This window comes from Chlamydotis macqueenii, chromosome 1 (genome assembly GCF_036417535.1).
Source record: "Chlamydotis macqueenii isolate bChlMac1 chromosome 1, bChlMac1.mat, whole genome shotgun sequence".
Classification (NCBI taxonomy): Eukaryota; Metazoa; Chordata; class Aves; order Otidiformes; family Otididae; genus Chlamydotis; species Chlamydotis macqueenii.
This window is the reverse complement of record NC_141556.1, coordinates 131,234,231-131,261,599: the sequence shown is the minus strand read 5'-3', so window position 1 is coordinate 131,261,599 and position 27,369 is coordinate 131,234,231. Positions and strand designations below refer to the sequence as shown.

The window sequence follows — 27,369 nt, the reverse complement described above, 5'->3', positions numbered from 1 at the left end:
TCTGAGCCTGTAATGACCTGTGAGCACGTACAATTTCCCTGAAGCCCTGCAAATCCCTCTAACATCAGAGCTTTTGAAAGTGTTAAGACTGGTTTTACTTACATTTTGCAATGTGTCTTCTATGCTAATACCTGAATAATTGTATATCTACTTCAATAATAGATCAAAGTTGAAGAGATTAATTAGTAGATATGTTGATAATTAATTTTAAGATAAATACATTTACTATGTATAGAAAAAGATGCCTATGATACTAAGCCACTAAATGAATTTGATAATATCTTAATTAATGTATTATTAACACATTCTGTTTGGTATTTACGTGCCACATTACATTTAATCTGTATTATTATGCTTAAGAGATTATTCTTTTTCTAAAGAGTTTTTGCATGGATACTCTTGCATGATGACTGATACAGATCCTTTTCTAACATTCTTTCATACTTGCCCTTTTGAGGTCCACCCATGCCCTCCCATTAATGTGCACCGCAGCTGTGACTTCTAAAACTCTGTTGCATTGCTTCGTACCAGCGTACGGATATTGTGCACCAGCCTGATTACTGCACGGCATTTTGCTTTAGTCACTACTTTAGCTTAATATCTGGCTGTAAAGAAAACTAAGCAGTGGTAAAAAGTGTATCGACATCTGTACTACCTCTGGAACCATTTTAAAGTGGAAATCTTTAATTCTGAATACCTTAACTTTCAAAATGCAGTGTGCAATCTCCCTGAAACACTTCACAGTGTGCAGCAGCTTCATTCCATGAGAGCAAGGACTAACTCTGCCTTTCTGCCAGGGGCAAAATACCCGCTCGAGTTACGCAAGTAAAAACTGTGGGGCTGGCAGTTCACTCAGAATATTGGTCTTCCACATTCTAGAAAATTCTCATTTTTGTTTGTTTTCATGTGATAAACTTTCCAGCAGTAAAATATAGACTCTATATTCTAGTTGCACTCCCTTTTTATTTGCATTGCCAATTTCTATGCCAGCTCAATAAAACTCAGGTCTGTATTTTATACAATGTATTAAGTTAGCATAGAAGAAAAATATAATAATGTTACAAAAGCTCTTTATCAACTAGATCATTTAAACACACTCATTTTACTATGCTTGATTTCAGTGAGGCTACGCTGCTAGTAAAAGTACTCATGTTCTTAACTATTTGAATATGATTGCCCTCTACAGCTTCCAAAGACTGCTAGAATAAATTTTGTATATTTATATTAAATGTACGCTGGTATATAGAATAACTTGAGTTTTTAAACAATAAGGTGTAGAATTCACCATATTTGTATCATTTCTCAATGATTCGCAATCGAACTTGCTAGTCTGGGAACCACTGCAGAAAAGCCGTAGTCAGATGTGATTATCCTGGGACTCTGTTTATGATTTCTTTTGATGCTGGGGACATCTCAAAGTTGTCTATGTCAGTGTACAAACTCAAATTTGATTGCATGCAGGGCTGGATACATTTCCTGTAACTCTTCAGCTTTTATGTTGCAACGAAATTCTGAAGCTCTCACAAGGCTTCTGTTAACATGAACGGCTTCCACCAAGGGCAGGGCTTTAAGGATGATGGAAAATCTAAACTTGGGGGAAAAACATCCCTGACTTGAAATGAAAGACAGAGAAATTCACCAAACGGAGAATAAGAGTAAGCAGGTATGCATTACCAGTTCTCACTTCCCGTTCTGCCTCTACAACGGTCAACAATGAGAGACTGGCCAGGGCTGTCTCCCCTTACTTGCTTGCTGATCTAACCATCTCCCAGGGTACAGCCCCTTACTGCCACTTCCCCTCAGCAATGCCACGTTATCAGTGAAAAGAAAGGGAGCTGAAAAGAGCCAAGGAGTTCAGAGCTGAGATGTTTTTCCTGCTGGTAGCATAAGGAAGGCTCGCAGCACCCATTTTGGGAAGGACAGGAAGCAGCAGTATATACGGAACAAAGAAAGAGCTGAAAAATCTGAAAATGTGACTGAAAATCAGCATTAAAACCACTTAAATCCTAGCAAATGGAGGCCTTGATGCATTTTTTGATTCAAATGAGAGACATGGCTCTATCTCTTTAAAAACACGACTTCTACCAAGCTTCCTGTGTGAAAAAGACAGGCTGTGGTTGGTTTTGCAAACTTATCTCCTAATGGCAGTCCCAGCTCTTCCACAGAACAATCTGTGAACCCACAGACTAACACATCAGAGCTGAAGGACGGATGGAACAAGCATTTTCAGGAGAGCAATGTCCTTCTGAGTAATTTCTAACAAACCAAGGCCAAGGAAAATTTATCTGGAGCACACAGGAAAAGGCGGACTGGAAATCGCAGACAGAAGGCTCTCCCACTACTGCTGTCTTGATTCCTGAAAAATCTTTAGAAGCAATGAGAAAACTGAAGACACAATAGTGACTCTTTTCATGGGAGAAATGAGAGAAGGGGTTAAAAGAAATGTTAGTGGATATGGCCTTGATTAATTATTGCTGTGAATACTAAGGTGATAAATAGTGCTTGAATCACTTGCTTAACGATTTGCTAGATCTTTCACGGGGAGTTTTGCAATTCTTCATGAAAAGACAGTTCCTGATAAGGACTAGGGGCCTCCTTCAAGAACCAGCTAAAACCGACCCTACAGCTTGAATAAAAGCCAAGATATAACTGCGCCTGCGCGAGAACAAAAGGTTACTAGCGGTGACGAAGAGGAGTCACCTATCTTCATCCCCACGACCCTCGACGAGCACCACCACGAGGCACTGCGCAAACGCAAATGGGAGGAGTTTATGGAAATGACCCCTTGGGACTAATTTTAATACGAAGCGGGGATAGGTTATGCATATGCATAGCTGTGTTGTGAAACTTCATGTATATGCAACACCTGCTTGTATAAATTCCAAGTGAGTTGCCGCGTCAGGTGCGTACGGTTTTGGGGGGACTTCCCCCCCGCCCCCCCCCACCATGCTGCCCAGCGCTGAATAAACATACCTACTTTACAATCTTACAGATTGTGGGGTCTGTTTTCCGCACGTCAGAATGGAAGGGAGGGGCAGCTCAATTTGCATAGCTTGTGTAGGCAAATAAATACCTTCCCTTAACCTCTGCCAAAGTTTGTGCTTGTTTGCTCTCAGTGTTCAAGCTCTGAGTGACAGTTTTTAAACTCGGAAAGTCCCTGAGAAATCAACTCTTAAGATTAGTGGTCTCACGGCACATATGACTTTCAGTAGCAGTGAAAAACGTGCCCAGGAGTGGGAGAGACCAAGACAGGCATAAAACCAGAGAATTAGTGTGACAGCGGAATGGGAAAGAATCACAGTGGCCTGGAAAGCACTTGCCTGAAAGTCCCTCTTACAACGAGCCTCAAGAAATGACTTCGTTGTCATGAACTCAGTGTTGAATTTCTGAAAGAATGGTAGGAGTTAGAGGGAATCCTGTTACTCCCTCATCACTAAAGCACTTCAACACTCCACTGCAATCCCACCACTGCGAATGAGTTTTATTCTCCGGCGTGTTTTTCCTGATCCTTTTTAGCGCAGCCGCTCCAGAGGTCTCCAGCTCTTCCACCGGCAGCCCCACGGGCCCTGCCGCGGCCTAACAGGGAGCGGCCCGTGAGCTCCACCGGGGGGGGGGGGGGCGGGGCTCGCCTGCGACTGCCTCTGTCATTCAACAAGGAACATAAAAAGACCGCGCGTGTACGCCGTTACCCCTCTTCACGACGTACGGACACATAAATATCTGAGGTAAATTTAGTAAGAGGAGGAGGAACCCACTCAGGACTTGTTTGGCGCCTTTCGCCACAAATAGCACGCTCGACCCACCCGCTCCAGCCGCGCCGCGCAAGCGCAGCCCCCCAGGGTCGCGGTAACGACCTCCGGTTCCCCTGCGCGCTGGGCTGTGACGTCACTCCGGCACCTGCCCTCGCTCGACGCGGTGCCCGGAACCGTCCGACCGGGTAGCCATAGCTGATGGAGAAAGGTTCCGGGACAAAATTAGTTCCGGGGCCTCCTCCGTATGAACGGCGGCCGCCGCCGCCACCGCCTCGGCTGCAACGATGATCCCGATCTCGGTGGTGGTTTGTGTGCTGGGGGGCTGGTGCGCCATCTACCTGGCGGATACGCTGCTCAAGGTGAGGGCTGTGGACGCGGAGCCAAAGGGGGAGCCCTGGGCCCCGCGCACGCCGGGGCAGGAGCGCCGCTTTACGCCTCGCACCGGGGCCGGAGAAAGGGCACCGGCAGCCCCATCCCCCCAACCCGGGCGGGGCCTGGAGTCGCCACCGGGGCCCCACCGCGCCCGCCCTGCGAAACACCAAGGCTGGCCACCACTCCCCCTTCTCTTCCCTCACAGGCCGGCCCAGGTGCCGCTCCCCTGCCCGAGCCTGCAGGCCCGAGCTGGCAGCGCCCGGCCCCTCTGCCACTCGAATTTAACGGCCGGCGCGAGGCTCGGGCAGCCCCCGGGTGGTGCCTGCCCCTCCGCGCCCCGCACCCCTCAGCCTCAGGCGGCTGAGGCCTTCCTTCCTCTCCTCCTCCTCCCAAAAAACGGGGCCCTGCAGGCAGCCTCGGCGGCGGCCAGGGAAGCAGTGGTGCTGTGCTTCCGCCCGTCGCCGGCTGCAGAGATTTCGGGTCCGAGTTTAAAGGACGGAGGCTGTGAAACGTGAGGGAAGCCAGCTTTTAGCCGGCTGTTTAAATAGTTCTGTGGCACTTTAATGTGCTTTCTGGAGTTTGAAGTTTTATTATCTCTTTGAAAAAGCAACCTTAGTTTAGAATGACCTTACTGTTTAGAATGATTTTTCTAAAGTTATACATAAAAACTAATGCACTTTTTTTTTTTTTTAATTTTGAATCCCCTTAGCTTTACTGGAAAAAAAACCCAACTTGAGACAGAGCTCAATGCAACTGCTTTTTAAAGAAATAAACTTTTTCCTCCTGATGGAGAGAGGAAGATTTGAAAGAGAAATACCCTAACAAGACATCATTCATTATATCTAGGGAGGCATTTGTGCATTGCACAAGTTTCATTAAGTGGCTTTTTTTAAAGCTCAAGAGGTAGATTTCTGAGACATGAGTGAAATTGCAAAGTGTGTATGTTAAATAGGATGTATACTAGTTAAATATGACAAAAAAATGAAATGAAAGGTTTGATCTGTAATTTTATTGGTTTCTGATGTTGACATGAGAGTCCAGGAGCTGCATCTGTCCAGCCAAGTGCAGATAGGGCCTAGCAATGTCAAAGTAAAAAACACTCATTTTGTCACTCCTGTAAACTATAGTAAGAAATGGAAGAAATGTTAGGTGATGAGAAAACTTGGAAAAATGAGTGGCTCCCCCTGCTGCTAATTGTTGGAGAGCAAATGTGGCTCAGTAAATGATGAGAGCTATTAATTGCTAAATATTAGTCTGTACACAGTGGCAGGAAAAAATACAGTAACTTATCTGAAGATTTTCAAAATTTTATTACATCAAGTCTTTATTAGGTATTTGGAAACAAACCTGGCGTTGTTTTGAAAAACATTAGAAGATTGGCTGAATGACAGAAAAACATGCTCCTGACTGTAGTGAGACACACCAAGACACACCCGAAAGGTCAGCCAACAGGCTGATTTTCTTTTGACAGTAACTTTGTGTCTGATGAGTGCAAAGCCAGAGCTGAATTCAGGTAGCGGACCTGTTGTGCCACGATGCTGAGACTCATTTGTATCTCTGAGATTCTGAAGATCTCTTTTCAGCATTAGACCTTAAAATCATTCTCTTTTGTCAGTAAGAATAGCCACTGCTTTTCTTGTTAGAACCTCTGGTAGACCTTAGCGGCAGTAAGGGAGGAAAAAAAACCCACATTGTCTGGAGCCAACTTAGTGCCTGATTTATGTTGAAAAAGAAGGGGGAATGCCTGGAAAGCTATAGTGAGCAAGAGAGCTCAGGAGTTAAAATTTAACTTTGATCTTTTAACTAAAAGTTGACAAAGATTATTAATCGTCAGGAAGTATATGTGAGCTGTTGGGTTTTAGTGAACTTAGTGGTAGATCTCTTGTATGTACATCTCAATGATAAGTTTCACTGTGAGCACCAGAACCAAAAGAGAATTTGGATTAAATAACCATATAGTTAGGAAACTCAGGGTTGCTTGTTTTATTGCTGGTACTGTAAATCTCCCACCACATTCATAACCTGAGGCTGCTAGCAACTGTAGCAAAAAGCCATCCCTGCTTAGACCTCAAATCACCTGCAATTTAATTACACTGAAGGGACATACAGAGTGTGAGTGAAAAATAATACAGGCGTACTTTTCCATGCGTGATCCTGTCGATATTTTTGGCAAGAGAAGGATGTGTGCTGTAGGTTACAGTTGACATTTATTCTGTAAACTTGTTCAGTGTGCCATGTCTCTTGCTCAGTTTGTTCCCTTACTGGTTTTGTTCAGATTTCAAACATTTTGTTAGGCTGTCTGACTTTTAGAAAGTCTACAATATAGAAGGCATAACTGTATGCATAAACACATTTTTGCACAAATAAATTCACATATATTGCTAGAGTTACCTTGCAAGATGCATTTGTGCTGGCAAACTAAAAATAGGCTGAATCAAGCTGGGACTTGGAACTTTAAGTCCCTCTTGTTGCTCTTCATTGAACCACTGCCACAAAAGTTTCCTTGGATCCTACAAAAGGGAATCACTCAGGCAGACCCCTAAATGCCTGCTCCCCAGCATCCTAAATCATCCTATTTCATTCTGCCTGAAGAATCAGGAGTGGGCAAAGGGTAGAAGGTTGTCCTTCCTTCTGCTATGAGACATAAAGGATGCATTAGATGCATTCAGTCAAGGTTAGCCTTCAGCTTTTAAGGTCAGGAAATTGAAATGGTTCAGAGCTCCTGAACAGATTTTGTCAGCAAAGAAGAATGTTAAGGACTCCTGCTTGCTGGCAGATATTTATGGAGCTCCTGGAGTATTTAGCAGATGTTCATTACTTTGAAGGTTGCATAAATAAAAGAGGTATTGTTTTTATAGTAAAATTAGTATAACAAAGATCACTTAGAACTCAACTTAAAGAAACAGAGCCAAGGCCTGCGTGAAGGAAGTTTAAAATGAAGCATAGCATACCAGCATACCTCATAGCAGGGCGTGAGGGTGCACATGGTAATGTGATCCTACTGGACTCAGGACAGAAGGAGCAATGTTTGCACAGAGCTTTTTAATATACTTTGCAAAGGGATGCGGTCATTTAGTAATCGATAATACCATTTACATAACTTGTGAGGAAAACACAAAAGGAAAAGGAGTTTTGATGCCTTTTAATATTTTTCCCTATTTGGCAAATGTATGGTCAGTAATCCCGTATTTCTTATTGAAAACTTCGTATTTATTGATGTCTTGCTGCTACAGTTGGGCTATGATGTGGTTGGAACAAGTTTGAAGGGACAAATTTGTGACTTTTCTAGAGGAAAAGTGGTTTTTTTGCATGTAATAAAAGGAACACCTTTTTAAAGTGCCAAATCAATATATGCAATTAACTTTACTATAGTAGCATGTGGTTGGTTGGGGTATTTTTTGAGTCTGTGTGAACTGTATAGGATGTGTTTACTTAGTTCCCAAAAAGACAGTTTCTCATGTCAGAGGTACTTAATGTCATACGTATTTTTGTTCTTAATTATCTGATAGATTATGTGAGGAGGTCTTTTTCTTTGTTTCTTTAGCTTATGTATTATTATTTGTAAAAGTGTACTCATCTTTGTGGTCTCTTCTATTAAAGTTGCAAGTGCTGATCAGGTTTTTGGCGCTAAACTTAGTGGTGTGATGGGGAGTGACTAGTGTTGATTAGGTAATACATTACAATGAAAATTTCTGTAGGTGTCCTCAGCTGACTGAACAAAAATGTGACTGAGATCAGTAGGATGAAGAAGGAGGAAATTACACAGGAATATATAGGCAGAAAGGATACATGGTCCAATAGGTGATAAATGAGCAATGACCTGGGTAAACGGGTCTCGTGTCTTAGGAAAATAAATTTTTAGTGTTCAAATTTATTTAATTCAACAAAATGAGAAAAGCCATGAATATAGTTGTGCAAGATGAGATCCTTATCCCCAGCACCACCGTGGCAGGACAGGAGGAATGTGTGGAACTTGGCAAGTTCTAAATTTGTTTAAAGAACCACGGACAACAGCCAGAAACTTGTGAAGTTCCTCTTAGGGAGGAAAGCGGAGCCTGTTGTGAACGATGCATTCCTGATGTCTACAGTAGGTGCTGCTGCTGCTCATAGGAAAACTCAGGAACAATGCTACAGGTCAGACAGCTCTGAAGACTTGTCTGGATTGTGTCAGAGTCACTCCTGCCTTGAGAACTGCTCAAAGTCAGAAGGCTCAAAGCTCTGGTACACTTTTCCTGAGCTATAAGTTCCTCTTTCACCTCGAAGGAAAGCGTTCCGTCAGCTGGGTTTCTGATACTAGCTTCCATGAAGCAGCCTGAGTAAACCCTATTAAGAAAACAAGCACCCTAAAGTAGCAATTGCAAAACTATGTCTATTGGTCTGTAATGTGAGATAATGCTGTAGATACATATGAATTTCATAGGTTATAGGTCACATTTCTCATAAAGAGAAATCCTTGGAACTACTAGGAAGGCATTCTAACAGTATCTTGAAATGCCAGGAATTTGTCATAGTGAAATCGCTGTTGCAATACAGGTTGATAATTTTAAATTCCTTCTGGCTTTTTGTTAGTATGATAAAATATTTCAGAGTCTCTTTAGGCATAGACTTTGTGTTTGAAAAGTAGACCTAATTTTTACCCTTACTAAAGAGTATCCACAGTACTAATTCATATCTCACTAATATTAGAAACAGCTTTTTCACCTGAAGCCAAAAGAAGCATTTTTTTTGTTTGTTTTGTTTTGTTATATTTTTAAAAATGTTTACTGGAATGTAATAGCACATTGAAAAATGGCATTAAAAGTTCAGTCTTTAGCCTTCTAACCAGACAGTTAAAAACTCCTAAAGTGATTTAACACTAGGAAAGATGATGTAAGATCTTGTGTGACAAATAACACTGGATACCTGATTTCTCTCGCAATCCTAGAATTGTTGCAATTTACATCAAAATGGTAGCATAACTTTTTCCTATTACATGTCCATATTACATTATACCTACCTATATGTCAAAATATAAGTAATATACAGGACATTTACCTGAAGTTATACATCCCTTTTTATATAAGCAGATCACATTTACTGCTTGGCCACATAGTGCAAAATCTTCCCAGTTATTTTCAGTTAAACTAATTTTCCACTGTTTTGCAGTCATCCAACTCTTTGAAGGCATCTTATGAAGACTGGCTGCTGACATACGGGTTGAGCGTCTCTCCTTTTCACATGCGATGGCAAACAGCTCTCTTCAACCGCCAGTTCTACAACTGGGGGAGATGGAAACCCAGATTTCTGTATTTATGGTATAAATTCAGAATTTTTTTTCCTTCTGTCAAATACAGTGTCAACAACTTAGCCACATCTGTGCATTTCAGCCTTAAAAGTGCAGTGGGTAGACACTGTTATTTCACTAGGTGATGATAAAACCAAACTAGCCTGGTTGCCATTGTTGTACTGTGCCAGTAAAAGTGTTTCTCCTCTGCTACAAAATAACATAGGTGTAATACAGGTTGGATATTGAGACACTAAAAAACTAGAAATCTGTAAACTATTTTTACCTATGGTTTGAACTACACATAGTTCTTAAGAATACAGCTGTTACGTGTAATACTGCATACAGAAGTATGTCTGAAAGCAGCGTGTTATACCCCAGATCTGTCCACTACTGTACACTGAGCTCTCTCCCTGGTCACTAGAGTTTACAGAGTATTCAAAGACAGTTGTGTCCCTGTTGTCAATCATTGTCCAGACATTCAGCAGCTATCCCTGCTCAGAAGCACATTGCTCACCTTCTGTCTTTTGTCTGCCTGCGCCTTTCCCTGCTAAGATTGCACAGGGTACTGGGAACGGGTAAATAAGCAGGGTGGTTAGTATGAGTGCTCCTGGACTAGTTTAGAAAATTATTGCTCAGTTGCCTTTATATGTGCTCTGAAAGTATAAAATTGAGTAAGATTTGAATTTCTTTTCATTTCCTGTATTGCTGCTCTCAGTGAGATAGTAATAAAAGAGAGGTCTGCTTCATGCTAGTTTCTCTTATATGTAATGATTTTACTATTTCAGTCTGAAATAGTTCTGTATCAATCACAATTTTTAATGTGTATAGTTTATTACAGTATAATGTTTCCACTAGTCTCTTTAATTAAAATTACAAGTACATGCTGCTTAAAATAAATCTACTAATTCCCAGTGAGCTCCATTAAGGATGGTAAGAGAATAATTATGCTCTTGTGAGAGGAAGAAGGACTGGTAGTGAATTGAAGTGTTTTAGCTAGAAAATAAAATTTATCACATCCTTTAACTATTGGACAGTGTAAAATAATAATAATGTTGAGTAAAAATTCATCACGACGTGGACTGATATAAATTGAAATAATTTTCAACACTGATTTTCATTAAGAATAACTTGGTGAGAAGAACAATGTGTTCTACATAGTTGATTTTAATCTGGTCTTGCAGTTGTACCTTTTCATTGTTGTTCTTTAAAAAGGGCCGAGACTCATTTATTGTTCTTCAGCACTTTTTATTGTTTGTGAGGAAGATGCAAAATCCATTGAAAAAGCTTATATAAATAAATATGTATGCTACCCCATCATTTGATCCAGGTCTCTAAATATGTGATGGTGTGGTACAACACAGTAAATTATACATTGTTAGTTATGTTTTTATATTCATAGCTAATGGCAAGTTACATGTATTGAGTAACTGAATAAAATTAGCATGTGTAAGAACAACATAAAAGTATTTGAAAATTAATCACAATGTGGTTTGGATATAAAACATTTATTAAGCAAGGAAAATATTTTATGTTATTACTCAATGTTATTATTGTTATTAGCTTCCTTTAGCTAATATTTTTGTACTGCATTGTTGATACATGAATGGTAGTAGCATCAGATAAGTTTCGTCCTATGAGTTGGGTGTGCTAAAGCAGTTACATATCTGGACAATATACCCTATCTTCTTGCAGCTATGCATTGCTAAAATATTTGCTTCTCTTTGTAGGTTCAGCGTAGGAATGCTGTTTGGTATAGTTGCCATGTTTGGCTCTGTTATTCTTCTCGGGAAGACACTGATGCAAACACTGACACAGATGCTCACTGAGGCACCGAAAGCCCAGAATGATCGTATGCTGCAAGTTGTGGTAAGTGTTCTCTCATCTGGTCTTTATTTGAGAGTTATAAATTGGTCTTAACCAGCTTCGTAATGGGGTATGTGATGCTTAAATCCTCCCATGCAAGAATAACCTAACTCCTGATACTCATCTACATAAAAATTTTCTGGTTTGTTATCAGCCTTAAAAATGCGGAGTGGAGGTAGTAAAAGACGGGAAGACAAATGAAGACAAACATGTGGAAGAGCTTTTATTTAAAATTATCAGATGTGAGAACTGGATAGTAATTTTGAAAAGCCCTAAATTATCATAGTACTAAGAATACAAAACAGAGTTAAGAATTTGCCTTCTCTGAGCTGTGCAGTATAGAGACACTGGTGTGTTGGTTTGGGTCTGTTTGACTCATGCAGGGTGAATATAGCAAATGCAGTATGTGTTGGCAAAAGCAGGCAATGAGACCTGAGAGAGAACTGCTGATACTGCCACTGCAGTCACCTGGTCCACAGGCTGCTCCCAAATTATCTCCAGAAGCAGACAGGAGTGGGCAATCTGTGCATCCAGTAGAGCACAAGTTGAACAGGGGACAGACAATTTTTAATTTATGTGCCAAAAGAGTCTGTCCTAAGCATGTTTGTTACATTCTGGAGTAAGAAAAGCCTCCCTTACATCTTGATTTTCTGAGATCTTTGTATGGGTTTATCCACTTTTGTGACACCAGAGTAAAGTGGTCATTTGCAATACATTGCTCGTTTGACAAAATAACATAGAGGCACGCAGAGTAAAGGCGAGCCTTTGGAATTAATCCAGTGTGAATTTGAACTATGAAAGCAGAAATCTAGGATAATGTTCACCTTTCAGTGTGGAATTGATTCCTCAGTGAGTGCCTATGGGCAATACCACTGCATTAAAACCAAGAACAGACTGGCACTGAACAAGATATAGTGTGTAGGCATAATGTAATGTCATGTATGAGGATAAGGTTACTTCTCATAAGCTGACTTGTGGTTCTCTTTCTTTCCTACCTTATTCTTTCATTTCTGAATGGTCATAGTTGTATAATTCTGCCTTTAAAGAGTTTCAGTATTCTTTTTGAGGGGAATGTGCTAGTATAAGTTGACACACAAAAGTGACCCATATGTGGTTGCAAAGAGTTCTAAGAACAAGTCAGGAGGACCTCTTGTAATTTAAATTAAATTAGTTATTGTTGTTCAGCCTGGAGAATGCTCTAGGGAGACCTTATTGCAGCCTTCCGGTACCTAAAGGGTCCCTATAAGAAAGAAGTGAACAAACGTTTTTAGTAGGGCCGGTTCCAGTAGGACAAGGAGTAATGGTTTTAAACTAAAAGAGGGTAGATTTAGACTAGATATAAGGAAGAAGTTTTTTACAATGAGGGTAGTGGAACACTGGAACAGGTTACCCAGAGAGGTGGTGGATGCCCCATCCCTGGAAACATTCAAGGCCAGGTTGGAGGGGGCTCTGAGCAACCTGATCTGGTTGGAGACATCCCTGCTTCCTGCAGGGGGGGCTGGACTAGATGACCTTTAAAGGTCCCTTCCAACTCTAACTGTTCTATGATTCTGTGTTTTTTATTTGCTGCCTGGAGGGGATTGAGTTAGTTTTTAAAAACGAACAACTTTTTTTTTAAACTCAACTTTAGCCTGTGCGAGAAATCTGTTTAGCCTTTACCCTTTGTCTGTGGAGAGGGGGAGATTTAGTTCTGCTTATGTTTTATTGAGTAAGATTTTTATACCCTTCCTCATTTTTTCGGTCCTGTACTTTTAAAAAAATACCTATCTGTAGGTAGCTGGGCTGTTTTTCTTTAGTTGCCCCCTCTTGTGTTGCTTGCCTTCTGATAAAGTGGGGAAGAGGCAGATCAGTTACTAGCAAAAGATCTTTTACTAAAGGCATTTCCAGAAGACCGTAAACTGTAAGATGACAATGCATATTAAGAAACTACTGCTATTGATTTCAGAACCCTTCATGAGAGTTGGCTTCCCTTTTAGATGAGTCTTAAACTAGCTTCTTTGATGTGAAGTCTGAAAGCATCCAGTGCTGTGTTTTAGCATGCTATAGTCATGGTGGTATTAAGATGGCAGCTTTTGCTGTTGCTCTCTGTCCTCTCATGTGCTCGGAGCAGAGAGCCACTGGCAACGCCGGTTCACTGATGCATTAGTGCCACGAGCTGATGCTGTAATACAAGCAATGGATACTTAACAAATGAAGAGCAGCTGTCTTCATACAGTGAGGTACAGTAGTCGTGCCAGTTAATATAAATATCTTAGTCATGATGACAGTCTGTACAGAATTTGTGAAATGATTCAGTTTAACATTATTGAACAGAGTCTTTTGAAGGATTTATTTTAGGTAGATTGTCTCACCAACCTATTGTAGAGTCCTGCTGCATGGGTAGATGAATGCATATAATTGAGGAATGTTCAGGACTGAAAGAAGGTAGGATCAAGTGGGATCTGTTCAGTTGGATCTGCAGCCTTTTGTGTCCCAGGAGGGTAGTTGCTGGAGAGTCCTATAGACAGGCTAGGAATTTTTGCCCATAGCATCTCTTTTCTGCCACTGGATTGCGATTCAAGTTGTGATCACATCAGCTCTTAGTGATTGTAGTGGAACGTGTTCTGCCTGAAACAGGGAGAGCTGTGGAGCAGACAGGAGAACTGTCCCAGAGAAAGAAGCAGAAGTGGCCTTATCATCCCACTGTAGCACAGCTGCTGAGAGGATGGGAACCAAGCAGGAGGAAAGTCCATCAGGAGGAAAGAAGGGATGGTTCCTCCTTCTTTGACTCATGATCACTTTGAAGCCTGTCTGGAAGCAGTTGGCGTCTCATGACTAGTGCAATGAAGAACTTGGGGAGTGGTGGCAATCCACAGCAACAGGAGGAATGTCAGGGGCCTGTGTATTATGTCTTACATAAATTAAAATAATATACTAATTTCAAGTGCTTTTTTTTTTAAAGGTAAAATTACGATATGTAGACTGCCAGAACTTGAACAATAGACAAAAAAAGTTACCCTCTTTTGATCTTACAAATTTGGGATAGTGTCATGATTGGATAGGCAGAGAGAAGGAAGACTGACAGTTCCAGTTGTAGGCTTTTTTTTTTTTTTTCATCTTTTAGGGCTCAAAGTGCCATAAAATTTTATTTTAAATTTATTTTTGAAGGATGGATCTTTTCTATAGCTACATGACTGGCTGCAGGAAATTGTAAACTAATGCTCACCATTGCCAAGCCTATCTTATTTGAGTGGGAGTCTGTGTACATTTTTGTAAATTTTGTGAGCTTAATATAGTGTAGGACACATTCAGTTAGGGCTATAAGAAGTAGGCAAGGAGAAGGCTTTTGCACCTGAAGAGCTTTTCAACCTTTCACAAAAGAATATATATTTAATATATTTTAAAATATGTTGACTAAACTGGGAGAAGAGGTACAAACTGATAGTGCTGCATGAGGACCACCCCTGTTCTGTTGTGGGTCTGAAGAGGCTGAGTCAGAACAGCAAGTTTAGGGGCAGAAGGATTTGTCTTTGTATCTCTTGATTTCCTAGTGTGTTTTGTTTCGTTGTCATGTCCACATCAACAGGTGCCTGGTGTAAATTTGCCTGTCAGCCAGCTGACCTATTTCTTCTCTGCGATCCTCATCAGTGGTGTGATACATGAAGTTGGCCATGGGGTGGCAGCTATTCGGTAATACAGATTCTTTTTCTCTTACTGTGTGGCAACAAAGCCTAATATTCCAGAGCGTTTACTTACCGGTGAATGTTGTTATCACTTTTTCGGTTTATCTAGAGAGTCTGTTTATTCTGTATTTCATAGCTTCCTTAGATTTTAAGTTTGGAAGGGTATACAATTTAGGACAGAGTTTTAATACAGTGTCTGTTCTACAGATCATGAGAAAGGAGTTCTGCTTTGGAAATATACCACGCTGCATCAGGTTTAAAATAATACTTCTTTTAAATGTTCCTGTTTTTCACACAATTGCATTTCTGCAGCTATGGCACATGAAGCGGACCCATGCGCTACTGCACAATGGTACTTTAAAATAGATTTTTAATTGATTTGTTTAAACATAGCTTGAGAACTAGCATACAAACAGGCAGCAACTCAGTCAAATAGTGAAATCATAAACTAGTTTGAGTTGGAAGGGACATTTAAAGGCCATCTGGTCCAATCCCCCTGCAAGGAGCAGGGACATCTCCAACCAGATCAGGTTGCTCAGAGCCCCGTCCAACCCGGCCTTGAATGTTTCCAGGGATGGGGCATCCACCACCTCTCTGGGCAACCTTTTCCAGGGATTCACAACCCTCATTGTAAAAAATTTCTTCTAGAAGCCAGGGGTAACTATAGAGCTCTTTTTAACGAGAATGAATGATTTTTATGCCTTAGTGGTGTGATGACTTCATTCAAGATCTGGACCAAAGGCTCTGAATATTCAAATTTGGGTTATTTTTTTTTTTCAAAAAATTGATTCCTAACTATTTTCAGGGAAAAAATTAGTTTGTCCAATGTGCATTGCTGCTGCTGCTGCTGCTTTCTCCTTGAGTTTTTTTTTTGTTTTTTTTTTCCCCCTTCTAGCACAGGTTGGGTCTATAGTGCTGTTAGGGTCAATCCTCAGGGTTTAGACTTCACTAAATAGCTGTGCTGTGGGCAAATTTTATTATTCTGGCAAATCACTTTGACTCTCTGAAATCTAATACACTTTGGCCAACTTCAGTTCAAGATAGTATCGGCTGTGAACTATAAGAGCTTAAAATATTTGAGCCTTAGCTTAATCAAGGCTTGTGCCAAAAAAGCCTTTTTCTTCTTCCATCTGTGTCTGCCTACCCAAGTTATTAAATCATGCGTAGGCATTAGACTGCCTATTACTATTGGTAGTATGGGTAGGTCTGATGAGTTTACTCCAGGGAACTAATGTATTCCTTCATCCTGATTAATTTAGTATAATTCTATGTCTTCTTTTGTTGTATAATGCATAATAAATAAATAAATGTGAATGAATAAAATGCTATGCCCAGTGTACTGTCTCAGTAAAGATACAGGATTAGCTGATCAAGGCCTGGTTTGTCTCGGAACATGATTGTCTTGGAATAATAATTGGGATGTAATTGTTTTGGAACATGATTGTCATGCCTCTGTAAGTCCCTTATGGAATTTCTAGCTTCATAAAACTTTTATGTAGTTATTCCTAAAAGTGCCGTTTAAAAGCAATTGTAAAACCTCTGAAAAATATATATATTATCTGTATGACAGTGTCAGCTGCTAATGTATTTAAATAGCATTTGCCCTTTTAACCTCGTCATCTGAAAAATTGAAAACAAGTAATTTCCCTCATTTTTGTTAGTTTACATTTTACTCTAAATTTCAAGTAGGAAAAACAGAGAAGTGATACATTCCAGAAATCTATAAGTGTTTCTTTAAAAGGAAAGTGATCACTTCTTCCAGATAGTTTTTCATAGGTTAATTTGGAACTAGATCCTACAGGCTGCCATTTTTTTACTTAAAAAAAAAACTCCCCCAAATGTTAAAATATATGTTGACTTGAAAAAGTAGCTTTTTTTTTTTTTTAAGTATTTTATGTGTTACTGTTACCAGGAGATGGAAAAGAACATAAACTTATCCTCTGTTTTTTACCAGGCTCACAAATGCGTCCTGCTTAAAAGTGGTAACTGCTGCAGAAAACATCCTTTAGTTTAATTACAATTCCAATTATTCATATTATGAAAAATGAGTTAGTTTTATAATTTTAATTATTCTCATTGTTAGAAATATATATGCCGTGTAGAATCTCTCAGTTTTTCATTTGTTTGTTTGCAGTAACACCATTTTTATTTTATTTTTAAGAGAACAAGTACGATTTAATGGATTTGGGATTTTTATCTTCATTGTCTATCCTGGAGCATTTGTTGACCTCTTCACAACCCACTTGCAACTGATATCTCCAGTCCAGCAATTAAGGATATTTTGTGCAGGTAATAGTTTGTGCTTTTTTATTAAATCTTCGCTTAGTACAGTTACGTATTCTACAGGCATCATTTGTGAATCTTTGATGGAGGATTGAAGATTTAAAATGAAGAAGTACAAAAGCTTCCCTTTACCTAAAGGTGATCCTTCTGTTCTGAACTTAAATTACGATTCCGGAAAATCGTTTGATCATTACTGTCCATATTATGCTGTTTTCTGGAGAAGAGATGTCAATTTCTGGGAGCTTAACTGAGTACTGATTTTTCTGTCATGAAAAATGTTATTATATCCAAAATCTGATTCGGAATAGTTGTGCATAAGAAATTCCAGTTTTGTGGTTGGGGAAAAAAATGTGGTTTTTGACCTTCCTCTCTTATTAGAAAAAGCTCTCGCATCAGCTCAGATGCAGAAGTTTCTTTGTGTTTTTTTTTTTTAATTTTTTTTTTTCCATGTTGTATGGCCTAAGTAGCAAAATCTTGGAGCACACATCAGCCGGCAGACTGATGATATGAGAATGTGACTTGCTGTCACAGGTGAACACCCTTGAGCAAGTCACTGCCATTTTCTGCAACAGGAGCAATCTATTATGTGATTTTTTCTGTAGTATTGTGAGTGACTTTCAGTGATGTGTGAGTTATGTTATTATACAGGTCACTGTGTTTTGATATTGCTATCAGGAGGAAATAAAGGCTAAAACACAAACATCCAAAGAGAAGCACAGTTTATGGCTCCAAATAACCTCCAAATGTTTTTGATTTAGTGTTTTTTTGAAATCTCTGGCTACTGGGAAGTAGAGCCCTGTTGCTGTGGAAAGTTAGACTGAGACTGTGTTACGCTACCTGAACCACTTGTAGTATTGATTTCTAGAGACAAAGATGATTCACAAACTACTAAAGTAAAGATAGAAAAGTTAGCATCTTGGTTTACTTGTTGATACTGATGATTTTCTGTTGCAGAGGATAGTTGGATAGCAGCCCACCAGTTGCAATGTTTAGATATTAACATTGTTTCTTGAATATTGTAACTAAAACATCATATGGAGGGGTTTAGGTTAGGCACACAGAAGCCTTTAGCAAAGCATATTTTCAAGTTTCATAAATCAGTAAATGATGATAAATGTTAGGTAAGTAAATATATCTATGTTCCAAATACCCTCATGAACCAAAATAATTCACTGCAGTAGGCTAACTTTTACGAAGCCCTATTTCTCAAATTAATCAATTTCAATTTCCAGCTACTGTGAACAGCACTGAAAGAGAAGTCGTACTGATTTTCAAAATGGGTTGCTTATATACATTCCTGAGAAATCATCTAGAAAAATAAGATTATAAGCTGTAATAGAAAATAATTGCTTGCATGTTTTTGATGACAAGCAAATGTCTATAATAATTTTTCAGGTTTCTTAAGAAACCTGAAGTAGGAAAATACAAGGTAGGAACAAGCATGTTGGAAGTCTGGTAAGCATCAATGGCTTGTTATCTGTCAGGTATAACAAATATACACATTTTTTTTACAGCTAATGATAGGTATATTTTAGAGCTTGGATATTTGATAATGATAAAATGTGATATTCAATAAACTTGACTCAGTTTTTCTTAATTGTCAGAGCAGTTGAATGAACCTGTTCTCAGTGTTCTGAAGATCTGAGTTTACAGAGACATGCTTTCAGATTTTTGTATGGCAGCTAAGCAAAAGAACTAGAGTAGAGAATGACACCAAATATTCCTTTTCTAGCCCACCTATACTCTGGAGATTAAAGAGTATATTTGTTGTACAGCAGATGGCATCACAAGTTCAAGAATAGTGAATGAGCGTTCTTGTAAGACTTGTGATATTTTTAGCATTTATTCTTTGCCTAGTAGATAAAAAGTGCTTCTGTGCAGCATTTTCTTATAATTAGTTCAAATATTTTTTTGGATCCTTTTTAGAACATTTTGTCTTGCCTTTAACAGAAAAAGGAGTTAAAGATTTTTAAAACATTATTTCAAGGTCTTTTAAGGGTTGTGTAAAGTGTCCCTTTTTAAATATAAAGAATGAGGTACCCAAGGATGAGGCTGTTTTAGCAAAATGAAATTGATGGTATACTCAGCAGTGTGCCTCTGCAGGTATTCTCATTTTGAGCCTGTTTATTTTTCTATGGATTGCCTGGGATGAATTTGAAACCTTTCTATTGTAGACTTTTTTGCTGTATTCCACACAGCAAACTGTGTAGGTTATGGTATTAAGGCCCATGTTTTCCTAGCTGTTTGAAGGTATTCCTTGTCACCCTCCAGCAGTTCCATCACCTTTTTTTTTAATTTTTTTTTTTTTTCCAGTTTACTCTCTCTAGCAGCCATACTGTTACAAAATAATTTTGTTTCTGTCTTAGATTTTGATCCTTTCTTAAGCTGGAAAAAAATAAAGTTTATTTTTTAAGATAAAAAGGTTAAAATAATTAAGTTAAATATTTACTTAATACTTTTGGTGTTGTTCCACTTGTGGGTGTGTATGTATGTATATGTGTGAGATGAAGAGAATTGAATGCTGAGACATTTCATCTATCTGATTGCCTTTCAATTAGATGATGAAAAACTTACAGAAAGAGAAATCAGTTTAAGAAGCATCTACTAGAGGAAATGGTGAAAAACCCTTAGTTAAAGTGCTCCAAAAACATCTCTCATTTCTGCAGCATCAGAAACATTGTAAAAGAAGACCAGGTGATATGTAAAGGTAGCCAGGAGAAATAACAGTTTTGTTATGATTCCTGTGTTATATACAATACAAGAAGGATAGGTTTAATATGTTTTTAAATATATTTACTTCAGTTCCTGTCCTGTAACTGTACTGTAAATATAGAATTGGATTAAACCTCTCCTAACAAGAACAAGAACTGTGAAAAGGAAATAAGGAGTCTTCAACATTCAAATGTTTTCCTGCATTGGTCATACAAAATGTTTGTCCAAGAACACAAATGAAATGAGAAAATTGGTGTAGTGCTGGATGTTGAAGGAAGCCAAGTGTGTCTTATGATAGTGATTAATTTCTTCCTGTGGAGAACAGCATACTATAAAGATTGTAATTGAAAATATGTTGCCTAAAATAACGCGTCAGGAAATGATGACTGCACAACTTAGTTTCTTGATGTGGTTTTAGGTCCAGATTTTCCTGTAAAATAAGCTTTTTTCCCAAATAATTTTCTAAACTTGTTTGGCACATATACATATAGTTATCGTCATTGATACAGTGTAGGTAAGCATGAAAAATACTGAATTACAACTAAATTTCATTCAGCTTGCTGACTAGGACACACATACACTAGTATTTATTCACTTATAAGCCCATTGATTAAGATTTTTAAATTCAACAGTTTGTTGTGGTAGAAAGTGACAAGTGATACATTTCATTCCAATATTTTTAAAATATTTATGATTGATAATGACTCTCTAGATAGAAACTGTAGTTTAAGAATTGATTCTGAAGCCTAGATACTCTGCCCACTACGTACTATGTAGAAAAGTAGTGTTATGTGATGAAATGTCAGTATGGTAGAATAACACCTTAAAAATGGACTTACCACTTCCCTGTCTTTTCTGATAGTATAGTTCTCAGGAGTTCAGAGGCTTCTCTAAAACTCCTCTACGAAGTGACATCATAGAAACTTAAGTTTGTAACGTAATATACATATTTTTTTTTCATGCATATGTTCATATATTAACTTTTCATCCATTCTTACAGTTAATATTTCAGTAAAGTTAATTAGAAGGTAACTGTAGAATCCTGCTTTTCAAAAACACTTTTTGTTATTAAGAGTTTATTTAGAAACAGGATTTTTTTTCCTTCTTTCTAGGAGTGTGGCATAATTTTGTTCTTGGTGTTGCAAGTTTCATGGTTTTGTTTCTGCTGCCAGCCATTCTTTTCCCTTTCTACTACACGGGTGTTGGGGCACTTGTCACTGAGGTTGCAGAGGTAAGAAAAGATCTTTACTGTTTTCATATTATATGCTTTGTGACCTGAAATGTACCTGTGTCTCCTATTCTCACAGTCAGATTTGGTCAGCGCAGCACTCTGCCGAAGCTAATACATTGCACTTTTTGTCTGCTTAACATTTCCTTCTCAGTCTCATGTTTTTTAGTGTTAGTAAATGAAGGAACATGGCATGAATAATTATAGACTATTCGGCATACTATAAAACTGTTTAGACATTTGAGATTAGTTTGCAGGCTTATTTCTGAGGTTTTTTTAAACAACTTTTCAATATTGGCACCAAGTAAATCTACTGGAAACTACATTATCACTCTAGTTATTGCTATCTGGTTTTAATGTTAAAGATTATTTTGAGCTGATTTCCTGGCTTGTTTGGTCAGCTGGAAGCAAAGTAGAGATAGACTGCTGAGTTTCTGGAAAGGACTGATTTTTTTCTGACTTAATAAAATACAGCACAGTTGAACAGCAGAGCTGAAAGGTTTCAGTCTTTCTTGGATCTAAAAGTGAACTGATATAACTCAGGAGGAGAGTAACATTTATTATGCTTTGCACCTTCAAAGGTATAGGTACACTCTGCTTTGTTGAAAGATTCAGGGTATTAATTTAAGCTTCTTGAACTTAAAATGGAAAAAACACAACATACTAACTTGTATGAAAATAATTACTCAAATTTGAAGAGGTCCCCTGGAACACTTGGAGGCTTGTCCTTTTCTTTTTCTTTGCAATAAATGTTTCTTTGTACAGGATGTAATTTTTGTAATGCTCTATCATAAGCTGAAAAAAAATCAGTTCTAGTGGTGCCTAAGATTTTCTGTTTCTCTGGAAATAGCATCTTAACCTAAAGATTTCATGGCTGTTTGGCAGAACTGTAAACAAATCCTTGTACTTTTAACTATATTAACATGGCTGACTTCACTGTTTCTTCTCAGGATTCTCCTGCCAATGGACCAAGAGGTCTTTTTGTGGGAGACCTTGTCACTAACCTACAAGACTGCCCAGTTTATGGTGTGGAAGACTGGAATTCCTGTCTGGGAGACATTTCAGACAAGTCACAGGTTGGCTATTGTCTAAGTGCAGCCACTCTACAGCAATTAAGCTTTCCAACTAGAGGTAGGACTTTAGGTGCTCTCTTCATTATTTTATATTGTAATTTTATCGTGTCTTAAAGACTGTTTGGGATTCAGGATTTGTGGATGGGGACAGATTTCTTACAAGTCGAGACTGCTGTCCTGTATTACGCAGTGACCGATATGCCATTCATTTTTCTGAAATCTGAAAGTGAGGAAGAGGTAGATAGAAGATAGAACAATTTCTCTGATCTTCTAGTCATCCTATACAAATATCCAGTATCATCTCAATAATGAAAGTTGCCTCTTCAGGATATTGCGTAACTTGGTTTTTAGCAGTAATACAATTATCTCCTCTATTTTTAGTTCCATTATATGGATAAACTCAGTGATCTTTTCCAGATGTAAATTCCACACATTACCTTACTGCTTTGATCAGCATGACATTACAAATTATATGGCTTAACCTAGTGATGTGCTTTCTTATGGCCACATCTTCTGATGTGTCTCGCTATATGGGTTTTATGTTTCATTTGCTTCTTCAGCCTCACAGTGCCATTGCCCATAAACTCAGTTTTGTGTGGATTGCACATACTGCTTCTATAAGTCAGTCTATTTCCTTCTGTTTTCATTTATACATTGGAGTGCTTGTAGCTGTAACAGCTGACCCCTGAGAAGCAAAACAAAAAAAAGTGAATTGAACTAAACTAGAACAATGAACAAAAATTAAGTAGAACAAAAAAGAGCAGTCAAGTTAAATTGGCTGAATGTCTTGTGCCGTAAAGCTCTCTAGAGTTTGTTTCATGCAAGCATCCATGGAGGCTGAATTCGAAAGGTAAGGGGCTGCCACTCAGCAAAACCTATATGATGCTATTCAGAGCTTTAAAATTGTCACTGCATTTTTCCGTCATACTGGAAGTAAACAGGAGGTCAGGCAGCTCAACTACTGGTATTTTTGGATGCATTAATGTTCTCTTCTGAGACTGAAAATGTAATTTTTTTTTTTTAGTATGTAAGGAAAGTAATCTTGCAGCTGGAACTAAGATAAATATTTAAACTGGAAACTAGCAGATTATGGGTAAGATCCTGCTTTCAGAAATCTAACAGTTTGGATTATCCCTCTGAAGAGGAGGGCAACTTTGGCACATGCTTTCAGCTGGGCCGGGATGGCAAGTAAGAACCAGTTCTTAGGTGCTGTAGGTATATATGCTTAGATTCTGCTGTTCTCTGAAATGCAATTTCAGAGTCATGGATAATAAAACTGCATATTCTGCAACTGAACCGGTTCTATTTAGATTGAAAGACTAGAGACTTAATACTAGAGACTCAGTATTGCTTCCAAGGTTGGTTGCTGTATTGTGTTAGCAGCCCGTTGTCCTACGGCTCTATTCTAATCAGACCAGCCTGTCTGCATTTTCAGAACCATAAGCCTCCAGCAGTGGGAAATATTCCTCTGAAATTAAATGAACTCTGCTCAGTCTCTAGCAGCTGTCATTTGTCAAAATCTTGACAGTTCACAACTTGACATAAATACAGAGTATCAGTAAAAATGTCTCTAGCAAATGGACCCTATCTACTTGACCATAAAACAAATGGAGAGTAAACTATTTGAGTATAAAGCTAGACAGGAAACAATGCCCCAAGGACCTTCTTGAAATTTAAAAATGTATTTTCAATGTAGTTTATAAGAAGACTAATTTCATGGTCATTCACTATTCAAAAATGTATGTGGTTGCTTAGCCTCAGGGTACTTAGAAAAAGAATTGTATGGTACAGTGCTTGCACCTGTAAGCCCCAGGCATAAAGCTCCATGTTAGGCAACTGCAGGTTATGCAGTGATAAATCAGCAACTAGTATTGCAGGCTTGATCTGCCTAAGAAAGGTACTGCAGTGTGGCTGTGACACAGATTCTTACAGTGACCATTCTTTTGTGGTTTTCTTTTAAAGCTGTTGTTGTAGAGTAACTTAGGTTTAATTCATTTAAAGAATATCCATACAAAGATTCTGTACCAGACTGGTTAAATCATGGTTTAAAACATCATTTAATCACTGCTGCAGCCTTCAAGGCTTGTAAAACTTTCAAAACTTGAGTCTTGTAAAGGCTTTGACATTTTAAAGAGGACATTTTGAGTCTTGGTCATTTCCATAGCCAGGCAGTGAAATTAGTACAGTAGCAGGTAACAAATTTCTGTGCTAAACCTTAAAGCAGGTTAGGGGCAACGGATAAAATATTTTGTAACTTGTAATGCTCGGAACATTGTAGTGGTAGATCCCCAGTATCTCAAGGCAATTTATTAAGATGAAAAAATCAGTATGTGACATGATTGAAATCAGGTGACATTGTTAAAGTGGTCAAGCTTATTTTCAGTTGTGACATAAACCACAACTAGGCTTTGTGAATTACTTCAGTTCTTGAAGGCTACAGAATGATTGTGTTACTTTATTCAGAGACTAATTTCTTTTCAGGAAGTTACTATAATACTAATCATTTGCTCTATGCCTATGTTCTTTAGTCTATAGAAGACTCGATGGCACAGTTGAATGTTGTAGTAACAACAGCCTCACAGACATTTGCTTTTCATATAGCAGTAACTTGGACAGCCACCTGGTAAGTTACTTAAACTGCTAATTCTGTTTGGTGAATCTGAAATTATTTTAATTAGTAATATTTACCAACATTTATGCGTGCTTATGAATACCTACAACTTGTTATAAATTGAATTGTTATAATTATAACAATTATTGTTATTTTTATAATACAATTTTTTATAAATTGTAGTTGTAATTTTCCCCATTTACAGCTTTAAGAAGTGTTAGTTATTATTTTTTCCATGATCAATCATGCAGTCTCTGGAAGAACCAGAAAAGATTTTATACCCCTCATTCCTTTAGGCAGAAGGATACCTGCCTCATTTTCACCACTGGATGAGAATATTGGTGAGAAAAAACAACTTTCAAAAACAAGATGAAATTGCTTATTTTGGTGCTTCAGTCTTTAAAGGTACTGAGCACGACAGGCAAAGCAATGCATTGGACAGCCTGATCAGTTATTTTATCTGAAGCCAGCAGTTCTACTTGCTAGGTTAAACTAAAAAGCATGCAAGAGAAGGTCCTAGAGATTGCCCCCTTTCTCAAAATCAGGGCCTTTGTTTGATTCCTTTTTCACCATCTTGATTTTCTTGTAACGTGTGGAAACTTAAAGTTTCTCAGCAGGATTTTGCCTTACTCTCTTAAAAAGACAGAAATGTTCATTAAAATATGTGATCCATATTGATGGTGACGGAATATTTCTAACAGTTCTCTTTACACAGTTATTAGTGAACTTCTTGTGAACTTCTCTGTGTATGCCAGTTGGTTATTGTTCAGATTTCTAGTGATAAATACCTAAAAAAATGGAAGTCTGTTCCTACATCTGCTATGTTTACAGTTTCTGTGATGGTAAACTTCCCACTCCAGGGTGTTTTTGTAGTATTTAGCCACAAAGAATTGAGCACAGACCAGCATTTCATTTGAAATATGACAGTGGCTGGTAACATCCTGGATTTCAGCAAGATTTGATAAATCACTACCCCACTGAGCTTTGACACTCTCAAACTCATAGCTGCTACTTAGGAACAGAGAAGAAATAAAAGCATCCAGAAGTCTGTGACCTTCAAGTGTCCTTAGATTGGCTGTGAGTTTTTGAACAATTATTTTAAATAGTTTTTGCAGCGCCAAGCAGTATTTGAAAGTCTGCCTTCTCTCCCTCATTAGAATAGAAAGAGCTTGCATTGAGGTTAATGGAGAGTGTCTGACCCTCATGCATCTATGGGAAGTGTAACTATCAGGCCAAGAAGCAAGAAAATCCTTCCCCCCTCCCCCCAAGGCAAACAGTAGACAAAGAACTTTCCTTGCTTATGTTTAAGAACAAAAGGAAAATTATCACTAAGTTTTTACGAGAGACAAGAGGGGGAAAACCAATTTCCCGTTCCTTTCTGCTGTACTCTCATTGGCCTGTGGGGAGCAAGAAAGATCTGGTCTTTCAGACTCTGGAGTGAGAGAGTGTTATAGGTAGGCCTTGAGACACAGCACTGCATTAAGTCCTGAGTTGATCTTAGTTGAGAATGGTTTCTTAGCTACCAGACAGCCGGTAGGTTTGTTGGTTTGTTCACTGAACATGGGGTTTTGTTCAGCCAAGTGAGGTTTTAGATCAATGAAGACTGAAACTTCTGAAACAGGTAAGTCACTAGTATGTTGATGCAGGCTCTATTGATTAGACATCACTGACTTGTGTTTAGATGCCTTGATTTTTAGTTGTTCATGTGTGTACCTTTTTAAAAATAGGTAGCTTTTATTTTGATACATGTGCACACTGTCTCTTCCGCATTCCACGAAAAGTAGAATGACAGGTTGAGTAGATATCAGGTAGAGGTTCTGCGGGATTTGACAAAAAAAACCCAACAAAATCAGATTTTAGCTTTTCATGAGCTGGTAGTATATCAGTGAGGCAGTTCCTTTGCTATAAAAAGGAATATATAGTACCTTTATTCTGATCTGTTGGGAAGTATCTTTAAATTTGATAATAATTTCAAATGCTTTTTGCAGTATGCCTGTCTGCCAGCACGAAAAGTTATTGAGGCCAGCAAAATTTGTCGAACCAACATGGACTGCCAGAAGGACTCTGTTCCAAGCTTTTGTGTGACTCCTTCTTTAGAGAACCAAACAAGGCTAATCAGGGTAAAACATCCACCCCATATTGACATGCTGTTTGTAGGACACCCCATGCATCTCCAGTACACAGGTTGGTATTATTTATTAAAACAGCTTAACCAAGAAGATTTCTAATATGATTTACATTGCCTGGATGCTTGAACAAGGTCTTAGAACGCTTATCAGTTAACTTGTTTAATGCAGAATCCATTTCTTGTTACAGCCAGTGGAGAGACATGGACTACTCAGGCCTAAAATGAAATGTGCACAGTGCAATGAGTTATGAAGGTAATAGAAACCATATATGATATGAGATGGTTGTTTTTTCAGAAAAGTATGAAAGGGCTATTTCTATAACAGATATCACTCGAGTTAGTCATGGGAACCAGGCACCTGCATTTTCCTAATACATAAACTTCTCAAAATGCTATTGAAAAATCTCTGGGGCATCTTG

The 27,369-nt window shown here is 38.5% G+C and overlaps 1 protein-coding gene across 1 annotated transcript in view; it reads left to right on the top strand.

The window, feature by feature from the left end:
* The first annotated feature begins 3,969 nt into the window (after positions 1 to 3,969).
* The window catches only part of MBTPS2 (membrane bound transcription factor peptidase, site 2), a 36,188-nt gene continuing 12,788 nt past the window's right edge, over positions 3,970 to 27,369 (top strand). Inside the window, exons 1-9 of the mRNA XM_086767152.1 lie at positions 3,970 to 4,111; positions 9,270 to 9,418; positions 11,118 to 11,256; positions 14,819 to 14,922; positions 17,077 to 17,204; positions 21,023 to 21,141; positions 22,089 to 22,269; positions 24,740 to 24,834; positions 26,811 to 27,006. Of these exons, the coding sequence (XP_086623278.1) occupies positions 4,037 to 4,111; positions 9,270 to 9,418; positions 11,118 to 11,256; positions 14,819 to 14,922; positions 17,077 to 17,204; positions 21,023 to 21,141; positions 22,089 to 22,269; positions 24,740 to 24,834; positions 26,811 to 27,006 (1,186 nt within the window). The 5' untranslated portion in view covers positions 3,970 to 4,036. The remainder of the gene's footprint in view (positions 4,112 to 9,269; positions 9,419 to 11,117; positions 11,257 to 14,818; positions 14,923 to 17,076; positions 17,205 to 21,022; positions 21,142 to 22,088; positions 22,270 to 24,739; positions 24,835 to 26,810; positions 27,007 to 27,369) is intronic.